This window comes from Arthrobotrys flagrans (genome assembly GCF_004000055.1).
Source record: "Arthrobotrys flagrans strain CBS H-5679 chromosome Unknown unitig_1, whole genome shotgun sequence".
Classification (NCBI taxonomy): Eukaryota; Fungi; Ascomycota; class Orbiliomycetes; order Orbiliales; family Orbiliaceae; genus Arthrobotrys; species Arthrobotrys flagrans.
In genome coordinates this window covers 6,294,516-6,316,617 of record NW_027137556.1, presented here as the reverse complement: position 1 = coordinate 6,316,617, position 22,102 = coordinate 6,294,516, and the positions used below count along the sequence as shown (strand labels likewise).

Below are 22,102 nucleotides of genomic sequence, written 5' to 3'. Positions count from 1 at the left end.
ATCGAGCATGTACTTACACGGTACCGAATATTCTTATTTCTGAAAGTAAGGTAAACTGGACAACGTTATACTACCGTGTACTTGTATATAAGCGGGATCGAGTCATACCGAAACTCACTTTGTGCGTTTTGAACCCTGCAAGCGCAGACATGTCGTTATAGCTGCAACCCAGACTAAGTCCTATAAATCCCTACAAAGTCTCCTCATACCGCACAGAATCTCTAATCCATGAAAGATGTCGGAAGAAATAGCCATCACCCCCCTCCACCCCTCCTCCCTCCCCGAATACCTCTACAGAATCGACTACCCCCGCAGCTGGACAACCTTCTCCCAAAACATCACGGGCTTCCGCGCCAAAGATCTCACAACAATGGGTCCCGCCACGATCTCCCAGATCACAAATCATCTACAGTGGAAAATCAACATTCCCAGTAGGTTCATCTCCACTTTATCCTCAAAGTCATATGCAATATCCTGGGCAAGATCTTTAGAGCAGTATAAAAATTTAGAAACCAGGGATGAAGTGAGGTTGATGACTATCAAGGCGGAGGGGTTGGGAGGCCCGATGTATGTTTATAATCCGAAACAGGCGTTTGAGGGTGCGGGTGTTCTGCCGCCTGAGGGGTTGAGAGAGTACGTGAGAGGGGAGGAATATCTTGTTTTATACGGGATTCCGGCGAGTCGAGTTGTTCGGATCGAGGGGATAGATAGCGCCGTAGACCTGGAAACCACCGTTGCAACCACTATGAATATAGCTGAAACTGCCGACCCATGCTGCGGTTCCGGGACTGGATTGAATATGATGGACCCGCGGAGGGGATTTGGTAGAGTTCCGAACCTTGCCCCTTCGAGACGGAAATATTCGGTTGACAAATTTTATATCGGTGTAGATGAATTTATCCGAGGTATGGAAGAGCTTTGCACGGAAATGAAACTTCTGGTGGAGTCGTTCAAACTACTCGGTAGCCATACCCAAGCGGTACTGTGCGATACTCGAAGTCGGATTGGTAGTTAAAATTCGCAAAATTAAGATTCAAAGCCGGCCTCACCATTTGATGTGCCCTCTCCGAGAAATTCAACAATGCGAGCTCCAAACTCGACGCAAGTGAGCACCTATTCAACGAAGATAAAAGATCAAAACAATAGTCGAATGTAATGAAAAGAACCCAATATATATTCCCCGCCTCACGGCTTGATCTATGGTAATGATAACTCCAAACCCCACCGTTAATTCTTAACCCCCACCCCACCAGCCCCATTCATCATCCTCTGCTCCTCCCAAGCTTATCAAATGGCTCCGTAACGTCCACAGTCGCGAGCGGTGTGCCAACCAACACCGCACCTGGAACACTCGCAATCCTCTCTAATCTATCAATCTGGCTCTGCGTTTTCTCCAGCTTCGCACCCTCAGCGCCAAGATGAGATGATGAAGAAGAAGAGCTCGAAAGATTTCCCTCTCCTTTCACCATATCCGAAAGATGACCTGCCGCAACAGGTGCAGATGGTGGCGCTTGAACTGTAGCAGCCACTCCGGGGCTTTCTTTCTTCTCTTCTTTCTTTTGCTCCGTTTCCATCTACACACCGCCAAAGAATATGATAAATGTATTAGTCGATAGTATTCCTTGGGAAAAAGACAACGACACATCCTAAAACGACTCAAAACATGGGTTTTTATAAAGATAGCCCTCACCATTCTCACATCTTGCTTCGCTCCAATCATACTCCACAGTTTCAATCCATAACTAGGCTTGAAGCTTCGTCCGGGCACTATCTCTCCTTCTTTCCTTCTCCTAATAACCACACGACACCCGTTAGTCTCATAACATAAAAATGCTTAATGAACGGGGGGTTTAACGTACCTTCCGACAAGCGCACTCCCCGGCGGTCTCTCCACAACCCCGCTCCCATCATCCTCAAACTCTAAATACCCGCCTTCAGCAATCTCCTTAGCCCGCTGCTCCTGCACCCTCTTCTTAGCCTTTGCATATTTCTCATCCCATATCTTTTTCCCTTCCATCCACCTCCTCACCGGTTCGGGCTTAATACATCCAATCTCTTCCATGGGTAACTGCATACACTCTAACTCCGAAGCCGGTGGTAGCGTATGAATATTTCCCTTGTGATCAACTCGTTGTCTAACCATATGATTTGTGAACGTCGGGACATTGTGTGTTTCCGCGGGCTGGGCGTTGGTTAGTTTCCTAGAGATATGGTTACGGTCGTTGATGTTCTCTTCATCCAACTCAGATGAGGATAATGAGGATGAGCTATCGGGCCTAGACAAAGTTTCTGTTCTGGTGATCTGCAGGCCTTCCTGGGAGGGTAGCGGCTCTACGACGCTGCTTAAATCGTTCGGGTCGATTGCATTGGGGGGATCAGCAGTATCCGGGATTGTGTTCCCGACTACGGCAGCTGCTTGGAGGGCTTCCCGGGCGAACAGCCAGTCGCCAAATCTGGCGATTGAGCGGTACATATACTTCGCCGGTTTTGTAAAAGAGAGGGTCGGAGTGACATGGCCTATCTTTCAAGTTAAAAGGGACCGTGAAACTTTGTGTTCAGGAGAAGCGTAGGAGCATACAGCAATCGTCAAAGACTTGCAAATAAACATCTGTCCCATTCTTCCACCTATTCAACGCCGCCAGCTGTTGGGTCGTCGAAACATGACTAGGCGGTGGATACTTCCTCGGATTCGCCGCCTTATGCGCAAAATATATCTGTTCGTCTCTCAGAACTTCAGATCCACCGACTAGCACCATCATAGGCGGCAACCCCCCCAGACTTCCTTGCAAAACAGGGGACACCAGCGGGTGGCTAAGCAATTCATTTGTGGTGTAAAGTTGGATCTGGTCCTTGATGCGAACTTCGTGGCCATCTATTAAGAGCGATATTACTCCCTTTGAGGGAACTGCGGCGCTACTCCGTTTGCGAAGTGTGGGTGTTGAAGGGGGGATTACGTCGAAGCCTTGGGCTTCTTCCTTCCGGTCGTTGGATTTGGAGATGCTGGATTTTAACTGTCCTTTTATGCTGGCAGTAAGTGATGATGACCCTTCAGTTGCCCCATCCGTTTGTGGAGCATTAGCTCCTGCTGCTGCCTTTTCGATATCTTCTTCTGTCGGTGGCGGCCATGCAGGGCTAGATCTGTGGAGGAATCCGTGGGCAGGTATGTAATCGCCAGAGTTGTCCGCAATAACAGAAGGGAAGGAATGTGTAAGGTCTTTCAAATAAGCATAGCCATCCATTTATAAGTTCAAAGGGTTGGCTTGTACTTACCAACCCATGGACTGATTAAGATCGAGCCCGCAGGGAGAGGAATTCCTTGGTCCCTGCATATGCATAGAAGCGAAGCTATAGCTCCACCCCCAGCCGAGTCGCCCATAAATATAATGGTTGAAGCGGGCTGTCGGGAGAGGAGATAAAGATACGATGCGAGTATGTCTTGCAGACCTACACAATTGTTAGAGGGGTTATATTGTGATGAAATTTGAAGACATACCACATGGAAATGGAAACTATCATTCAGATAGTCAGCCAAGTTCATTCAAACTCGAGGATAGTACTCGTACCTGCGGAGCTAGTCGATACCTGGCTATATAACTGTTAGTCTACTTCTTAATACCTGACTGAAAGCTGCTTACGTGCAAAGACCCTAGCTTTCATCTTTCCCGCATGCCGCTGCAACTGATAACGATGTTCATCGACCGAGCTATCTTGTCAGCTCAAACCCCAGCCACGGAGCTTCACAAAAGTAACATACCCAAAGAAATAAGCACCTGTCCGGTACGGTTAGCCTAATCCACATCATACCATTCAAAATGAGGACATTAGAATTCAAAGTACCCACCCCCGTGAACATATAAAATTGTCCTAGGAGCCCAATCCTTATTCTTCGCCCTCTCATTATAATGCTGTCTCATCTCAATCCACTCGCCCTTAACTTCCTTAACCCTCCACTTCCACCACCGTTTCCCGCCAACCTGTTCAACGCCGTCAGCCCCAAGCTGTTCTGCAATCTTCGTAGCAGCTTCTTCGAGTAATTCATCAGAAATGGCAGCTTCTTCAACATGCACCCATGTAGGAACCGGAACATATTGTGACGTGAAAGCTTGGAGCTCTTCAACGGTTCGGTGAGAGGCATAGACTAAGAATTTGCGGACGAGCTCGAGACCTTGGTGGTAGCCGAGGTGATAGGTTGGTTTTCCACGATGCTTGGACTTGGTAAGGTAGTGGGAGAGACCGACGGAGAGGACCGTTGGAGTTGTCGCAGCTGTATAATTATCCACAGTCCTAATCAGTTATACGTACTACCGTAAAGAGATAAGGAATAGAAGTTACTGTACCTGCGACGGAGAGCGTATTCATGTCTGGCATGATGGTGATATTGATGGTCTTGCTTGTGGTGATGGAAACATAGCATGTGATGATGGGAAGTGTTCACGCCACGCCATGAAATGTGCTAAAGAAAGGGGCGGCATTTTTATTTGGCATTTGCGAGGTAGTTAATATCATGAAGAATGCTTGGTGTTGCACTTATTCGGGGATCGGGCGAAGCACAACAACAACGTCATCGCGCGTGGATCGATCTGATAACTTTAGAACCGTACCACGCAGCACAAACTTGCCTAAACCGTAGCACCCATCCTCACATGCTCCAACAGGGGTTGTGAATGCGAGAGATCCGAAGCGTCTAAGATTAGAGTATAGATGCGCCAAGGCCTTGCAGGCGAAGCTTGAAGTTGGAGGTCTCGAGATCAACTCTACGTATCTACTTGGTCTCGGGGCTAAACTAAGTATTTAGAATATTAGCTTATCGGTGCAGGTTCTTGTCTCGTACCCAGACCTATACAGGGTCCTAATTGCAAAATATAGAAACCTAATTAACTACCTAGGTAGTAGCACTAGCGCAAGTTAATAGATCGAGTACAGAGAAATTAAATACCACTACGTACAAAAGCACAGAATAAGTCCTTTCTGTGTTACCCGAGCTTGGATATAATACCCTGCTTGCGGGTATATCCCTAATTGTACTATGCCACACCGCTGTAGTTTAGCTATTGGTCTTAATTTTGAACTCGCCGCTCTCAGTGTAATCCAGCACGAACGTATCCGTCTCAGCGGTGCCGAAATCTAATATTTGGACTTTAGTAGAGGAGGGCTCAACAGAAATAGTTTGACCAGGTAAAAGGTCTCCATCCACGACAACATAGAACTTCTTAACGGGGAAGATATTGTATATGTTATTTGGTCTGGGTATGAAAACCGAGAGAGGGATATTTTCGCCGTGACAATCGGCACCAAGTCCAATGCGAAAATTGTCTGTGCTAATAATTAGCTTTAATAGTATAGAAAACCAAGGATTGCGCATACTTGTGGGTGGTTCAAAAGATCCTGTGCTTATGACAAAACCGCCTGGTGGGTCATTAAGCTTTTCGGCTTCACGTTTTCCGGTGATTTTGGCTGACCGGTTTTTATATTCGACATGCAAAACAGTTGCCTTTTGGGTAGGGGAACCAAGATTGACCTCCTCCATCTGAGAAGTATAAACACTGTTACCATATTCCAAGCTTCCTTCAGTGGTACTAACAATTGCAAAGGGGCGCTTCTGAATCTTGAAGGTGGTTTGGCCGGTTTTCGCGGCGGTCATACTGGACCGCCGGAAAATGTTGCCATATCTCGTAGAAGGGCTTTTGTCAGCATTTGGAGGCTCTGTATAGATATTGAAACTCCTATCCTTCGGACTCCGATTGTTGATGACAATGGTATAAACAGACATTTTAAAAACTATAATAACTCTAAATAAGAGATAAATCCAAAAGGTATGCTATTTCGGTTATTTGTATGTAAGTGGGATTTCCGCTGTGAGAGCGAGGATTGGATTTCGGTATCTGCATCTAAAGGAGTTTCCAGGGGCTCTTTATAGACATATTTCTGTATATATATCCTGAGGGTAGGTAAATAAAAGAAATGGGCCGGGTACCGGTTGAGTGTGGCTAGTGGGGGAGTTGAACTTCGACATTGGACAGTCGGTGTTAACTTGCCCCACTTGTTTTTCTTTCGCCTGGTACTGTAGTATACTAGTAGAAAATATTGGACGCACAAGGCTTGCCGATTCCCAATTACTGTGCGTGACCACCAATCAAAAGATAGATAGATCCGGCCTTGTGGAGTTTCCTGTGTGCGAAACCAATGAAGAGAGGTTCGATTAATATTCGATTCGAGGTCAGGTCCCAAGATCATGCCCCACGAAATTTGCATTAGCATATTTTCAGACAAGCTGGGGAGCCTGGTGACGATATTAAATTATGAACTGAGCTGCAGCTAGCTAAACCATTGCCGCAGTTCGCTCACCCGTTCAAACCGAAATACAACAATTGGAACACATCTGAGGCTTGGCTCAGGTGCTGTCGACATTAAACAGCCTTTGAGGCTGTATCGACAACCGTTCAATTAAACAGGCATGACCAGTATTAGCACCTGCTAACTTGGGGATCTAGTCTTTAAGTACAGTTTCTGTCTAATAGTGTGTAGCATATCAAGGCATCATGTGGGTAAGGGTTGGCTATTCGAGCTAGAATATCATCGCTTTGATGCCCCATCCCAGCGGTATGATTTTGTTATTCTGGACTGCAAATTAATACTTTAGTATAGTTTACTATCCTTGACCATCGCGCTTCAGTGAGTAGATATACATATTGAGATATATTATCAGGACGTATGCAGAAAACAAGTGCAGCTGATATCGTAATCACTTTTTCTCTGTATAAAAGTTACTAGCAACTTTACCCAGAAGGTACTCCCCATAATTAACTCTTCCATAAAGCGGCTTCCCACCTGTCTTTGCTATACAGGTCTCTAGCGGACTGATTTTGGCGTCCCATGAAGGTTCGAAAAAGACCGGCACCGATACTCTATTTCCTTGTTAGCAGGCATCTCAGGCATTACTCAAATATATGAGACGCTTTACCTATAATTGCTCCCTAGATGCACCACTATATCTATCGATGTTAGTATCCAGACCGTCGATTGTAGATGCTGTAAAATTGGGGGGTTTACCCTGATGGACAGTACTCTTAAACAGCCCATTCGTCCATTGCATCAACATATCCCCCACATTGACCACATAGCACCCCTCCACGGGATTGGCATCAACCCAACCCCCATCCTTCCCCTCAACCTTCAAAGCCCCTCTCGTCTCATCCGTCAACAAAAAAGTCCAACACCCATAATCCGAGTGAGCGCCACACCCCACGCCTCCAGGATTAGCTGCCATCGCTTCAGGAGTAAGCGGCGGATATCCTATCGCCCGGCATACCCAGAATGAAGGGGTTATGAATGGTTCAAAGTGGTCTTCGGGGAGGGAAAGGGCTACGGCCATGCATCGCATTAAAGCGGCGCCGAGGAGGAGGATTCGGTCGATGTAGGCGGTGAATATTTTGGAGAATGAGGAGTTCGGCCAGAGGTTTGGGCCGTGGAGGGGTTGATACGGCGGGGATGGTGGGGCGGAGGGGTGGACGGCGTAGAGGTCTATTGCCTAGTCTTCTCTGAGCTTAACCATCCCGTGAAATCTGGGTTTGGGGTATATATGGAGTTATATACCTCATGGAAGTCCTACAATCGTCAGTAAACTCGATTTCTAAAACGATTGGATGGTAGAATGCATACACTCTTCCCCAACGTCACATTCTCGCCAATCTTCTGGTACCCCCGTGCACCATCCCCGTCTCCAATACCGGCATCCTTCCTAGCGATCACAGCCTTCTCTTCATCTGTAGCCGTCAACATCCATTGCCGCACGGTGTTGAGGACTAGATCGCATGTTTCTTTGGGAATCCCGTGCCCCTTGAGGTAGAAGAAGCCGACATCGTGGCAGGCATCGAACAGTGATTTGGCTGACGCTTCTTTGGCAGATGAGGGCGGGGTGCCCTTCTCAAGGAAGGGTGAGACGTCTACGAATGGTAGGGACATATTCAATATCTACGATGGATGCTTGAGGAATTAGAAGTTAATGGGGGAGAGAGTTAACGCTCGATCAAGCTGGCAAGTTAAGCCACAGCCACTATTTGTCCAACGCAACGCAGTGAAAATATGTCCACGAGACCGGCAGAAACCTTTGATGTTTGAGGGGTATCACGATTCTAGTAGAAGTGTTAGGCAATGGGGGGTAATTTTTTCATTTTCCATTAGAGGCATATCTCATGACATAAAAAAAAACCATACAAAGAATAAAACCAACCCTTTACAACAAGAAGATCCAGCCGATAACTCCAACTTCCATGTATTATTTCTCCCTTATATCCCAAACCCTTACTCCGTTCTCCTCGTCGTAGCCTGTTCTTCAATTGGCTCTACCGGTGCTGGTGGAGTCCCTGGCGGCGGTAGATGTTCTACCGGGAAATGCGCTGGCGGAGGCGGTTGAATTTCTGCTGGCACCCTCAATTCTTCGGGGATAGCCTCCTCCATCCTCCTCTCGCTCTCTATCCAGAATAAAGGGTTCAAAGTCGCATCGACGCCTTTCTGAATCCTCTTCAATATTTCATCGTCAATTTTCTCGAACCGTTCCACTTTCCCCAGCCCTATCAGTAGGGCTTCAACAAGTCTTTGTTGGTATACGTACTTCCTGAACATGAACCAGCTAAATGCTAGAAACACAACTAGAAATACGCCCATAGCTAGCATACCCGCTACTTGTCGGAATGTGATGGCCATTACGATTATGCCGCCCACCATGCCGAGGATTAAGACTACCGCTAAAGCGAGGCGGATGCTCTGACTTAAACCGAAGCAGTTAGACCATTTTGGAGTATTCCTACGTTTTTCAGTGAATTCTCGTATGTCTCTTAATGTGCGCAGTAGTCGCTTTTTGAAAATCTTGGTTTCGTGGATGGTAGGTAGGGCTTCGCTTATCCTATCGTAGCTTGGGGCTTCATGTTCGTCGGATCCGATGGTGGGGGAGGTAGCCGCGGTTTGATGGTGTTGGGCGTGGATTTGAGCGGCGGCTTGATAGGCTTCTAGGTCTCTAAAGAATTCATCGCGGCCCCCGGGCTTGTATTCGAAATACTTGGGGGGGAGGTGGTGGGAGGGTTGAGTGGAGATGGGGGCTTCGAAATCCGAGAAGGAGATGCGGCGGTGAAGGGCCATGATATCTTAGTTTTATCTATGAGGGATTTGAGCTGCTTATAGGCTCAGAGTATGAATAGAAGAGTTCATGAAAAAAAAAGGATTGAATGTGCGAGACGATGTTATCTGAAACGGAAAGAGATCTATAGCATTTTTTATAAGAACGGATTATAGCAGGTAGAAATCATGTAGGCAGACGTGCATTAAATACGAGAGGCTGAGGAGGATATATACTCCGAAGTCAGCTATAAGTGAAGCAAACTTAAGCATGTATTAGCATAGCATACATCGTGTATCGGTGACCGGCTTACAGGTTACGGATAAAGACGACCCTGACGGTTGCATTTACCCTGGCTCCACATTCGCACCATCTGAGAAATGTAACAGTACGCATTGTAATGTATACAAAATGAGAGATAAGAAAGTACTGGTACTAATAGATCGTATTTAAAAACAGGAATATATGTATGTTTGATCGGAGTATCAGGTTCTTTTGGAGTTTTATTCCAAATCCCTAGATCTTCATCGCATATCGAAGTGGATTCTGTGTTGGAGTGTGATTATATCGGGCGTAGCGTCTCGAGACATAGTGTGGCGGTGGCTCAGCTAAACGTCAGGGCAACGCTTTTTGTTGTGCGCACGCGTGACCCGTGGACAGTCCAATCGTGGTTATAGATATATGGCGACGTGCCATGCCAGATGCCAGAGATAAATAGCCCTGCTCACCCAATATAGAATTAATTAGGTCGATAGTATAGGTATAAGGAAGTGTGCTTAGTGTGTAGAGAAGTGTGACTCGAGATTACATCATTCTTGGAGAATACCTCATGTACGTTTCGACACATTGCACGTACCGTATGTAAGTACACACATGCGTACATGTCTGGCCGACGTTTTGACCTGCTGTTTCGAAATGACCCCATCGGTCGCTCACAGAAGGAATGAATGTCAACTGTCAGTCGTGCGGCTCCAAATAGCCCAAGTCCAGTCTATTGGTTGTGCAGGACAGGGATGGCGCGTACTTTCGGCAGCACCAAAACTGCTGTTTATTTGTTGGTACACAGAAAACCAGCCCTTCTTCTCCTCACCAAAACTCCACCCAACTCGGACAAGGAAGGTGCCCAGACAAATAAAAATATCCAATCTTGATATCCATACAAAACATAACATCCTCTCCCCTCATCTGACTGACTTCAACCTTTTATATTTTGCATCAGTCGCCCTCCGGCTTCATCGCTGTTTTCTCGTGACCTGTTTTTTTTTTTTTTTTTTTTTTTTGCAGTTTTGTTGTTTTGGTTGGCCGGGATTTGGGGAAGCGGTCGCGAATTTTTTAATAATAAATAATATTAGCCATCAAATCAAACATAACTTCGCTTCAACCTCTTCTCCTCACTCCATCGACACAACCTCCATCAACCATCTATCTATCCTCAGTCAACCTTCGCCTCCGCACGCCCCCATCCCGATCTAGTATCTATCTATCTCATCCGCTTTGGCCATCATCTCAATCTATCTCACTCGTCGAGTCGACCAATTTGATCCCGCATAGCCTTAGCTACCTTTCATCGATGAGCACCTGAAACATCACGACATAAACGTCACAGGAACCCTCATCCATTCCTCGACGTTCACCTGTCCCGAATCGTTTACCCTCTATCGAACCATCCAATGCTTTCGCTTCCTATTTCGCCAGTCCCTCCTCCAATGCCTCCAATGTCTCGTCGTGTCCCTCTCAGCAACATCCAAAATCATCATGGACAACCCTATTCCCTCAGCGCTGCCACGATCCCTGCGAAACGTCCTGCCAAGCCCACTCGAGACAATCTAGGACCTCCTCCGGCGAAAAAGGCACACATCGACACCGGTTATCTGGGCCCCGATCAAAAGGAAAACCGTCACACTACCCCATCAAAACTCGTCCTCGTCCCAAAAACCCCTAACCGACAGGATGCCACCCGTCGTGATGTTGTTCCTTCCCGTGTCTCTCGGTCCAAGCCGACCGCCGCTTCTCGTCGTCCGGTCGAGAAGATCGATAGTCAGAAGTATCGGAAGCCAATCCAAACTCAGAAAATCTCGACCAGAGACAAGCAACTCACCGCGGCGATTGCCGAGAACAATGAAGCCATAAGGCAATGGCAAAGGCACTACCTAAAGGTCTTTCCGACCTTGACGTTCTATCTAGATGAGACTGTGTCTGAGGATAAGATGGCAATGTTGAGGATTCAACTTTGCGACCTCGGCTCCGTAAGTAATCGTCCCCGGACGTTGAAAGAATATACACACTAATCATATTATACAGACCGTCATCGACCACTTCGATGAAGTCAAGGTCACTCACGTCATTACTGCCAGAGATGACATCCCACCAGAGACCTCGAAGGAGCAAGATGCTGCCAGGACAGGCACCATCAATCCAAAGCTTCTCGGCAAGACTGACTCTAGAGCGTCTGCCGTCCCTAAGCTGTAGGTCTGGCCTTCCCTATATTATGAATCCCAGCGGCTAACGTGCTACGATCAGCACTGTATATGACGAACAGGAAGACATTCTTGTCCTTGCTCGGCGGAATCAGATGAAGATCTGGAATACCGAAAAGGTTGAGCGTATGATCCATACTCTCAACGAGAAGATCGACGATGACTATACTATTCCTGCTGCCACTCCTTTGAAGACACTCCCTTCAAAGTACAGCAAGGTCGAGGCACCTAAGGCCAAGAAGCCATCTGCCGTTGAATCCACCAAAAGAAACGAAGAGGCGTTGGGCAGATTGCTCAACCAGGACAAGACTCGATCCACCCAACCATCATCTTCCAAGGAGATGTATATCTTCAAAGGGCCCTACGTTCTTGTCGGTGACGCTAGTGGACGTTATAAACATTTCATAATACGAGAGTTTAGAAACGCTTCGCAGCCAGAAAACGGCGATTGGCCCCAGTTCCGGTCTAACAGGGAGGGCCGCTGTCCGTTCGTCTTAGACCCAGATACAAAGAGGGCGTACATGAGGGAAGAAGCCGAGAGAGAAGCCGAAGTTAAGGCGAAGGAGAAAGAGGCTGCTCGTCTCAAAGCAAGGAGTGTCATGGAACCTCCACCACGTAACCAGTCGCTCAAGGCTAAGACCAGTCTCTTGAAGGATGACTCGAGGGCTGCTCTTGTTGACCGCAGGCCACTCGCCGTTATCGAAAATAAAGTCGACAGAGATATGGCTACTGCAGCTGCCGCTACTGCAGTCAGGAAGACCGAGTCACGCGTCGACAAGCTCAAGGACGCTCACCGTTCTCGACAGGATAATCTCGTCCTCACTGGATATGAACCAGTTGCTTCTGGCCTTCGCCCGACCGGACCGACGTCTGCGGTTGTTTCTCAGGCCATCTCATCCAACCCCGTCCTTGTGGGACCTAAGGCAGGCACTAGTCGTGATGTCCAACGTCTCAATCGTCGTGTGTTTGAAAAGACAACTGGTGGTATTCGACAAACCAATACAACTACTACCCTCCAGGCTGTCGATGAAGAGAATAACGAAGCTAAGGCCGAGCGAAAAACATTGAAGCGAGCTCGAAGCGAGGTTATTGTCAAAGAAGCTAGCAAGAAGCAGCCCGTAGCTGGGTACTGCGAGAACTGTCGTGACAAGTATGATGACTTTGAGAAGGTATGCGCGTCTCTTGTCTTATCTAATTTGTTTTTCAATTACTAATACAGCTACACAGCACATCGTTTCTAAACGTCACTTGCGATTTGCTTCAAACGACGACAACTTCACAGAGCTGGATGCCCTGCTTGCAACTCTTAAGCGGCCACGCAAGCAATCAACGTCTCCAACCCCATCCTATTAGAAATCGAATGGCTTGTTGGACCCGATCCCATATACACGCGACAAAATACAGCGTACTACTGCTCGCCTCAGACGCATTTCCCCTCTGACGACTACTCGATATACGATTCGAAACCAAATCAATTCGAAATAATTCCTTAATACTCCAACACCACAGGATAAGCTCTCTGCTGTTTCTTTTCTTCCTTTCCTTAATTGGTGTTAGCTTTAGCTTTCATTAGCATTAGCGACTGAGCGGCGTTCTCTTTTCTTCATTGTACTCTATTTTCGTTTTTCGGTTTCATACCTATTATCGTCACAAAAACTCGGACCTACTCGGTGGGTCTCAAGGAGCATTGACATAGCCCTCTGCATGCTGCCTTCTATCCTCATACATTTTCTAGCCCCTTCTTTCATCATACTCGCATCATGACTCCCATTTCTTTTGTCACACCACACTGGGGGCAGTTTTTTTTTACTGGTGTGGCATCTATAACTGCGGATAGCGATAGCCACAAATAGCGAAAGCGAAAAACTTTCTCACCGACTTTTTTTTTTTTTTTTGTTCCTGTTCTGCTTGCTCTTTTCTCATTTTGTTCTTGGATATGTTTAATATTGCGGTAGTGAGGGCGTGGGCATGTACTATATGTTAGGGGACGAGTGGGTTATAGACATGTATTATAGTGGTCCTCTCCCTTTCAGTGTATACTAGTAGGAGGGAGGGAGCGGATTATGGAGACACTTTTTTTATTTCGTACTTTTTCCTCTAGTGTCTCTACAATCGATCTCTCATATGCACACTCATTTTCTTTTTTTTTTTTTTTTGAGGGTTATTTCATTTGTTTAAGGGATAGGGATACTCTGTGCATATACAGCATAGTGTCTTGGCTACTTGGTGTATTATATATATATATTGTGGAATATCTATACTATATCTTGGGTATGATGTATAATTAGACCTGGAGATGGCTCTTTTCGGTTTCGAAATTCTAGGATTTCATTATGTTATTGTAAAATGCTACAGCATATAAAGACTAAGTGCAAGATCGATTATAAGATTAAAATGCATGCGTTACTGCAGTACTACTTCAAGCGCCTGGATTTGAGGCTGATACGTTACAAGGCACAGAATTTAAATGTATAGTATATATTACATGTATAGTAACTCAAATTACATAGAACATACACCAAAGCCACTATCACAACCTAATGATATTCTTCTTGAACTCCAATTCTTCAATTCCCGGCGGTTTTTCAGGTGATTCAGCCCCACCGTTATCAAGGGTACCGGTATTATCACCACCCCCACCCGAAATCGCCTTCTTTAATGCCTCTGGATCAATATTAAGCGCATCTATCCCCGACTTTGGTTCCGCAGTAATGAGTGGGCGTGACCCGTTTGTGTCTGGATCGTCCGGTGGACGGGCAAGGTGGATGATTGCGTCGATGACGGAGGAAGGGGATAGAGGGTTACGTTTTGAGTGGTTGGTCTTGAGAGGGGGTGGGTTGATTTGAGAGGGGATGCCGGTTGTGGGAGACGGAAGGGGGGAGAAGAGGGGGATTACGAGGGAGGTTAGAGGGGTTGGGAGGAGGGTTAGGATTGTGATTGGTTTGAGGGATTTCATTGGGTTGGTTTTGGGCCCTTTTGGTTATGAGATGTGATTGGGTTTTATTGAAAAAAATGGGTTTGGGGATTTTGGTTTACGGTTGAACTAGTTGGTATACTAGAAATTAGTTCCCAGTGTAGGTAGGTTGTTACTTTTAGTGAATTCGTGATCTAGAGAATCTGGTCTTACGGTAGTATAACGTGCGGTTTGAAATTGTTTTCATGGTGTATTGAATTCCAAAGGTTCAATCTTGTATTAATTTACAGCAGCAACTATGCATGACAGGTGAATGAGATTATACAGTTGGTTGGTCATATGGCCTACGTTCGACGTTATTAGCATCTAAAAGCTCAAGCTTGTTGACCGATCATGAAAGCGAAAAAAAAAAGAAAGCCCAGGTTGCATTGCAGGCGGAATTATATTGGTCGCGGAGGGATGGGCTTGCGCTTGCGGGTTGAGGGGTCAGAGATCTTGAGAGTACTCAACCTGGAGAATTTTCGAACCAAAACCTACTTGGAAACTTCAAGATATAGACTTAACCCGAGACTATCGATTCAGCGACAATCCTCGCTCTCGGTATTTACCTCTTCTTTTTTCGGCATGTCATCTTATCAGTTTGCCTACATACCTAACTGGTCTCGAGACTACATGTGCATATCAAAAAGGATTCGAAACCGAGCGTTCTCTAGGGTGGAAAAGCCATTGGCCACCATAGACAACCTTCGCAGTTAGGGTTACACAACTTAAACTCATTATAAAACGTCATAATTCAGGAAACCGATTCCCCAAAGCTTTTCGAAAACCCGAACTGCAAGTTATAGAAAAGGATTCCGTCGTAGAATAAATCCGCACGGGTGAATATCGTTGCAGTGTGTAGTGCCATTGTAGTGTGTCACTGGAGTCCCATCAATAATGAGTCTAGGAGCAATATAATAGGTCAGCTTGTGAAGGAAATATTTGTTTCTAGACTTGACGTTCTCACAACTTTCCTTTTATTACAATGCCTAGGCATATAGTATGGATGCCCGATTGGGTTTGATACGTGGCAAATATATGCAAGCGCATTATTAATTAGACATAAATATGGTAAATGAAATCTGGCAAATCACCCGAAGGGCCTTTTGCCAGTACCTATCTTATAACAATATATACCACTGCTTGTCACGATATCAATATTTCTGCGGCACAAAGGACGACCAGGCATTGACAAGAATAGGCGGTAAGTCAAACAATGCCATTCCCGGGTATTTATCCACCTAGAGTTCTTAGCCACAAATCTCAATATTGTATCAATATCAATCCGGTTTCCGTGTCGCAGAATCAAGACTGAATCTCCAGTTTCATTTGACAACACGAAAAATACAACACGCTAGAGTGCTCTCTGCCAAATCTATCAATAAGCTTAGCTTAGTTCCAAGGCGGATGCTGTCCCTAAGCTTTGACATTTCAGCAATCATAATTGACCAAGCAAAGGCATATATTCGGCTCCGCTAGTTATCACTTGCAATCGTTTCGTAAACCACACTCACTACCCCTTGGAATGCTAACTATCACTTAATTCTCTCTAGTATTAGGCTTTGAAGCTATCAAAGCTGACACAAGTTTAATTTCCAGATGTGGAAATCACGGATTATACCATCCACCATGATAGAATCGATCGAGGGTAGATGCCGTTTTCCCCGAGTATTTGAGTTGTTTTGAAGCAGTCTGTGCGAAGCCCTGCTACTTAAGTATCGATGAAACTGTTAAGCATTTCGGCCGATAAAATATGGATTGAGACGAAAATGGTTAAGAAGGATTTTCAATGTGAGGGGGAAGAGTGATTTGTCAGACGTTATAACGTTAGAGCCTCGTGGCGAGGTTAAGTTTCGATCTCTCAATTCTGAAGTTTGCATGTCAGCCGCTCGATATACGATTTTCTGAGAGTGATAGCCACTAACATGGATTAGGGGTTTGGTAGCCCTAAAAGCCGTCACAAGGGAGGAAACATGGGATTGGGGTATGCATTGTAGATAGGGGGAACTACTATCAAAGCTTCACCATAAAGTTTCGATCTAGTTACAAAATAGTGACAAAATTGCATCGCGGGTTAAAAAAATACAACAGGAATTCAATCCGAGTCATGGGAATTGCATGCTATTGCCGTTGGAGAAACATATTGATATTCCTGACCATTCTATTGGGTTTTAATGAGTGGCTCTCGGATCTTAACCTACGGATTCGGTTTGCAGAATTTCCCGGGGGCCCCGTATCATGCAAGATACTTATGTTCCTTGTAGTATTCAAGCAAAGTCTTATCAATAGCTCTATAGCACCAAGGCAGACTCGCATGCTCGGTTCATGGCAAATTAGAGTTCAGTGTGCAGAAGTTGAAATTTATGCATTGTGAATAAATATACAAGGATCCTGATGCTTATTGCTTAGGCATCTGAACCTTTGAAGCTTAGTCCCCGACTAGCCCCACTCGCTTGGAGAGCCATTCAGAAACCACCATTTTGCGGAACCAAGGGAGATCGATCGGGGTGGAATCGAGACCATGTTTTGAATGTCGGTATATTCCTGGCAGGAGCCCTGAGCCGCATGAAATTGTGTGAATTTCAAGTTCTCAGAAATTGCGAACACGTCAGAAGGTACAGCTCGTTCTGGCCGACACCCCAAAGGCTTTAGCCTTCGGGCCGGTCCTTACGAGTACATCTCGGGCTGTTGTATGCTTCATTTACCGATACGGAATCTCCTCCAGCACGTTAACGCCTTCCTCCTAATGTGACAACCCTCAAGAGCTCCTAGTATTAGGCCTAAAGAACCCGAGCTCGAGCTGATTTCCAACTCTCTTTTATCCCTTACTGGAAACTGTAGACGGTGACCTGATACTTTTCTTCTGCAAAATAATAAAAAGGAAAGGAAAGGAAAGGGAGAAAAATACCAAAAAGAAAAAGAAAAAAATCCCCAGGTTTTCATGTTGTCTCAGCCGGCATACCGAAATTCTCGGTGTTGGAGTGAATTCTTCGGAAAAATTACTTTGCTCTGAGAAAGTTGAATGACACTCCTTGTGTTGATTGGGAAGAGATTCTCACCGGCGGGAAAGCCACCGGTCCAAGATATACAAGTTTGGTATAGTTCAAGTGCTAACGCTCTCAGGTGCTATCGCTTCAGTTAGGCAAATTCCGCGGGCCGGCGCAAACTCCATAGAAATATATAATTTGAGATTGAGTTTCGAATTCGATAACCTATATCGCCAAAAAATGAGTTTACGAGTCTGGTGGGTTGTGATGCGATATTGTTGATTCGTGTAGATAGCATAAATTTTATGTGTTTCTGGGGCCAGGCGAATAGCTTTGGTGGGAAAAGAGCTTATGGGAAGCTACTTAAGTATTTGGTATTTAATGTACTTCCGGGAATTATTTAGCAATATTAATTCATAGCTGTGTAGGCACTAGCGATACTTTACACGAGGAATATGGAATTTAAGTTCTGAAATTCCATGGGTCCCTCAATCGGAATTGGCCGTTCCCGCGGAGAATTGGAGACAGATATAAGGAAGATGCTTTGGCAAGCGGACCTTATAAGGTTTTTTGTTAAAAGAAAATAAAACTGACGTGGGGGCAGCTAGTAAACTATAAACGCATTATATAATATTATGGCTCACTTGTCCGTTTATGATTCGATATATATCTCCTTTTATTTTATTTTTCCTCCGGTGTCTTGCAGTTGGGTGAAACCTTAAGTCGACGGGCATTGGCGTTCTCTCATGGGATATTGAATCCTGAAATTGCTAAAATTTTCAACGGAACCAATTCGCATTATCCTGTTGCCGCATTTCGAGAAGTGATCTCAGCAGGCGCGTTAGTGGGTTCCTATCCGAAATTAACCCTGACGTTTTGACTGGAGTTCCTAGGTTCTCCGTGGTACCGATGGGACTTGGCCCTTTCAACAAAGTGCTGTGCCATGGAAGGGACACAACCTTAACATACGATCGAACAATAGAGCGGCTGTGGGATTCTGTGGGGATCCCAAATTACTGTTGTCAAATTCCAGACCAATCGGCCGGAAGCCACATCTGGGATCAGGGAGCGAGGAATATGCAGGATACGTGTTAATTCTGGCGAGATCTGATATATACAGCGCACAAGTGTGCCGTTATTAGAGTCAGTTATACAAGTAAGACTCTTTTGGCTTTCCTTGTTTCAGTGGGTTTCCTCGCCGCTTTTTGTGTAACTTGTGCGGCAGTCTTGGGGCACTTAAGCTTAATTTCATTTTCCGGGTACTGGTGACCTCGGGGCGAAGTCTCACTCGGGAAACTGCCCCCGATTTTGTCTTAGGAGACTCAATTCTGGTTTTCGATATGAATTTCCGATGGTATGCGGGTATTTCATGAATTCAATGCTGGTGAAGATTCTGATGCCAGTAATAATATCTGATCCCCATGGCCAATATAATATAGCGTTTATGACTAGGGCTGTGATTTTCCTCAGGACCTGTACCGCAATTTCATGTAATATGCATGTTCCCATATATACAATTGCGCAACGGATACAACCTTTGTAATGTAGTATACGGGTGATCGAATCTAGATTATTTTGTTCCATTTCCAACTGGCACAATGCAAGAGACCCTCACGAAACCTTTTCCACTGCATCGACATCGTACATGACGCTAAAATGTTGGTGGCGTCTCGGAAGCGAAGTTCCCACGACCCAAGTTATGATTGGGCGTATATGGTTTCCCACACCAGTTTACCTTTAACCTTCCCGTCACCCGACGAGCACGTACCGTAGCAGCTAATAGGGTCTTGGAATTCTCTACGCGATCAAAGGAGACTGGTTGTGTGAGTCCCAGCACGCACACTTGTGTGGACCTACACATTGCCCATCGCGCCGCATAAGCACCAGGGTTATCCCGCTGGTTGCCGCTTTATTCTTTTCTTCACACGAAAGGTTAGTAACCTTCCCAGATCTTCGCAAAATCGCGATTCCATCCCCAGCAGAAGCCAATTGGATTAATATAACGCTCAAAAGTTATGCAGGGGTTGCAGAATGAAAAGTTGGCTTAGCTAGGCGGAGTTGCCCACGAGAAATATTTGTATCGTATCACACGATATACGTAGTGTTCTTTTTTGAACATTAGAGTAGCAGAGGATTCAAAAGGCCAGAGAGGTGGGGACGAAGAAGGGGGTGCAGGGCTAGATCTCGGATTTCCTCGAGATCTTGGTTGGGTCCACACGAGATTCCGCCTGATCTTATGCGAGCTCTAAAATTCCTATCCCCTCCCAAGCTCCGAGTTGAACGATTTTCAGGTGCCCAAGTCGAATCGAAGCATAAGACATTAATACGCTCACCCGCAAAAAGTTTAAATGATCACTTTTTTTTTTTGTTCTGTAATTTTCCTTGCAAAAGTTCATTACAGGTCTTTCTATTTTGGCTCCCCCAGTTCGCCCGATTCACGATTACGACCTTTAAAGCTTTATGTATGAGACGGGGCCGGCTCAACTAGCCCAAAACTCTCCCCACCCTCCTGCGATACTTAAAGAATTCGTCTTGCCTGCGCACACCGTTATTTTTCTTTATCCTTCAACTAAAAGTACATATATAAAAACATTATGTATGCAATGGAGTCACAGGGTCGACGAAAGGCACCAGCAAGGAAACGCAAGGACGACCTCCTGAGAGACCTTTTTGGAGAAGAAAATCCAGATCTCCCAAGTCCACAAGATAGATGGATCAATATTCAGGTGCGGCCGTCTTCCCCTCCCCCCCCCTCTTCTCACACTCTTCACAACAACGACCCTACCCCCAAACATTCTCTTAAAAAGTCCTATCTGGGTTTCTCGGTTTTCTCGCATGAGTTTATCTTCTGAATTGCGCATAGTTTTCCTGACACATACTTACTACAAATTATAGGCTGTTGTTAGAGAGGTTTACAAGGAGCTTGGTCGCGAATACGGATTTATTGATAAACGCTGGACCGAAATAACACCACGATGGAAAATCGACTTAAGCAACGAGGTGCTATCGCGGCTTGCTGAACCTGACCGACGAGTCCTAGAGTATCGACCGGACGTAGTAGAGAGACTATTGAAGGACCATGTGTCGAATCGAGGCGATTGGAAGAAAGAGAAAGCGAGGAAGATGGTTCAACAAGCAGAGCGTGGGAGCTCGCCGTCGGAGCGAATGTCCCCACAGGATACTGGAAGTCTAAGTCCCTATGAAGAAAGAATGGAGTACGAGTTTGCAACACCGAGGTCGGGCTCACACCAATCGTTACAAGCATCCTTACCACCGCTTTCTTCATTTGTAGAGGGGGTAGAGAGGATGAGAGGTAGTAGAGTAGATACAAGGCAGGTCTACGAGGAGACACGTACTCAAAAAAGTGCAGGCTTCGGATACTAGACCTGGAGACTCATAGAGTTACTGCATAAGCTTGTGTTTAGGGGTGCTATGATGGAGGTCGGTCGGCTGCATGGGGAGGGCGTCTCGGTCTCATGTTTTATTTTCTGGATAATTGATTTTATGGTTTAATAGCATTTTTCCTCACTTCTAGCCATACGTATATCGTCTTCTAGTTATTCTAGTTAACTTAGCATTTTTGTATGTCAGCCTGTTTGTCTGCTCTTCCTGAATACATTACATAGCTTCTTCTGAAGTCGGAATTCCAATCTACAATAGTGTCTCAACATCAGACGGCTGGGGATTTCTTGGGAATGGTCCACGCTGGCACCAACGAGAATCCTATATTAATTGATTATCTCATAATTCTTCACTCCTCTAACACCTAGTTTGATACCTTATTATATTAATGAAAATAAATTAATCTTTACCGCCCACCATCATCAAATTCATAAAACCTTTGGATGAAGTGAATTCCTCTTTTTTGTCAGTGGCTTTTCTAATAGAAGTCACTAGTACTTCAAATATTCGGAACAAAATGTCCTTTAACGCTAGTAAACTTAGGAAGTTGATCGCCCTTGTGAATCCACAGTTCTAACAGCTGACCATACGAAGAAATTCAACAGCTGAAAATCATGCCATCCCATAGCTTAGAGTTACCCAACGCTTAAGTCTAGAGAGTTACAAGATCGCAAGTATGTTCGACAAGGATTTTCAGCCTGGGTCAGATTGGAAATTCCATGCGATCGAGCCACAAGAGGCTGGAGGTATTCGAGGTTCCTGAACCTAAAAGCGACTAACATACCTCGGATGGCAGGGTATAGGCGATCGACTTGCATAAGTAGCGGAATATATATTACTATGCATTGCGAGGGTGATGAATGGAGCCGTAGGTATAATTCGCCTGCAAGCGGCCTTTATCCGTTAGCGGTCGAACCTGGAGAGTATTCATTGTTTCATGAAACGCTTTAATTCTTGCTGACTGGTATCTGATAAAGCAAGCGAACTTTGGGTTCAATGAAATGTATCCTAGGCTCAAAGAAACGTCTTCTCCGGGCTAGGCTGCTCTTGGTTTCAGCAGATCCAGGTACCACGAGGATGACGCCTAAACCTTGCTTCTCCGGATTCTGCGGGCGGAAATGCAAAACACACATGTGCAAAAAGAGGAAACATTTCGCCTCAGTCGCAAAAA

The 22,102-nt window shown here is 45.6% G+C and overlaps 8 protein-coding genes across 8 annotated transcripts; 3 read left to right on the top strand and 5 right to left on the bottom strand.

Annotated features, from left to right (window-relative positions):
• Positions 1 to 235: 235 nt before the first annotated feature.
• Positions 236 to 1,015, top strand: DFL_009848 (uncharacterized protein; the record flags this gene model as incomplete). The annotated part of the gene is made up of 2 exons (XM_067639795.1): positions 236 to 824; positions 891 to 1,015. The coding sequence occupies 2 exons, from the start codon at positions 236 to 238 to the stop codon at positions 1,013 to 1,015; spliced, it is 714 nt and encodes a 237-aa protein (XP_067487548.1).
• Positions 1,016 to 1,262: 247 nt separating this feature from the next.
• Positions 1,263 to 4,368, bottom strand: DFL_009847 (uncharacterized protein; the record flags this gene model as incomplete). Its single annotated transcript, XM_067639794.1, has 11 exons — positions 1,263 to 1,574; positions 1,691 to 1,790; positions 1,860 to 2,517; positions 2,579 to 3,214; positions 3,271 to 3,444; positions 3,494 to 3,509; positions 3,564 to 3,586; positions 3,636 to 3,703; positions 3,755 to 3,770; positions 3,842 to 4,264; positions 4,338 to 4,368. 11 exons carry the CDS (start codon positions 4,366 to 4,368, stop codon positions 1,263 to 1,265), a joined length of 2,457 nt encoding a protein of 818 aa, XP_067487547.1.
• Positions 4,369 to 5,044: 676 nt separating this feature from the next.
• On the bottom strand, positions 5,045 to 5,770 carry DFL_009846 (uncharacterized protein; the record flags this gene model as incomplete). Its single annotated transcript, XM_067639793.1, has 2 exons — positions 5,045 to 5,313; positions 5,365 to 5,770. The coding sequence occupies 2 exons, from the start codon at positions 5,768 to 5,770 to the stop codon at positions 5,045 to 5,047; spliced, it is 675 nt and encodes a 224-aa protein (XP_067487546.1).
• A 972-nt stretch (positions 5,771 to 6,742) lies between these two features.
• On the bottom strand, positions 6,743 to 7,962 carry DFL_009845 (uncharacterized protein; the record flags this gene model as incomplete). The annotated part of the gene is made up of 5 exons (XM_067639792.1): positions 6,743 to 6,905; positions 6,962 to 6,986; positions 7,051 to 7,528; positions 7,594 to 7,605; positions 7,660 to 7,962. 5 exons carry the CDS (start codon positions 7,960 to 7,962, stop codon positions 6,743 to 6,745), a joined length of 981 nt encoding a protein of 326 aa, XP_067487545.1.
• Positions 7,963 to 8,301: 339 nt separating this feature from the next.
• Positions 8,302 to 9,135, bottom strand: DFL_009844 (uncharacterized protein; the record flags this gene model as incomplete). Its single annotated transcript, XM_067639791.1, has 1 exon — positions 8,302 to 9,135. One exon carries the CDS (start codon positions 9,133 to 9,135, stop codon positions 8,302 to 8,304), a length of 834 nt encoding a protein of 277 aa, XP_067487544.1.
• Positions 9,136 to 10,782: 1,647 nt separating this feature from the next.
• Positions 10,783 to 12,942, top strand: DFL_009843 (uncharacterized protein; the record flags this gene model as incomplete). The annotated part of the gene is made up of 4 exons (XM_067639790.1): positions 10,783 to 11,358; positions 11,414 to 11,577; positions 11,633 to 12,758; positions 12,817 to 12,942. The coding sequence occupies 4 exons, from the start codon at positions 10,783 to 10,785 to the stop codon at positions 12,940 to 12,942; spliced, it is 1,992 nt and encodes a 663-aa protein (XP_067487543.1).
• A 1,177-nt stretch (positions 12,943 to 14,119) lies between these two features.
• DFL_009842 (uncharacterized protein) lies at positions 14,120 to 14,545 on the bottom strand (the record flags this gene model as incomplete). Its single annotated transcript, XM_067639789.1, has 1 exon — positions 14,120 to 14,545. One exon carries the CDS (start codon positions 14,543 to 14,545, stop codon positions 14,120 to 14,122), a length of 426 nt encoding a protein of 141 aa, XP_067487542.1.
• A 5,578-nt stretch (positions 14,546 to 20,123) lies between these two features.
• Positions 20,124 to 20,913, top strand: DFL_009841 (uncharacterized protein; the record flags this gene model as incomplete). The annotated part of the gene is made up of 2 exons (XM_067639788.1): positions 20,124 to 20,255; positions 20,425 to 20,913. 2 exons carry the CDS (start codon positions 20,124 to 20,126, stop codon positions 20,911 to 20,913), a joined length of 621 nt encoding a protein of 206 aa, XP_067487541.1.
• Between the last annotated feature and the right edge of the window lie 1,189 nt (positions 20,914 to 22,102).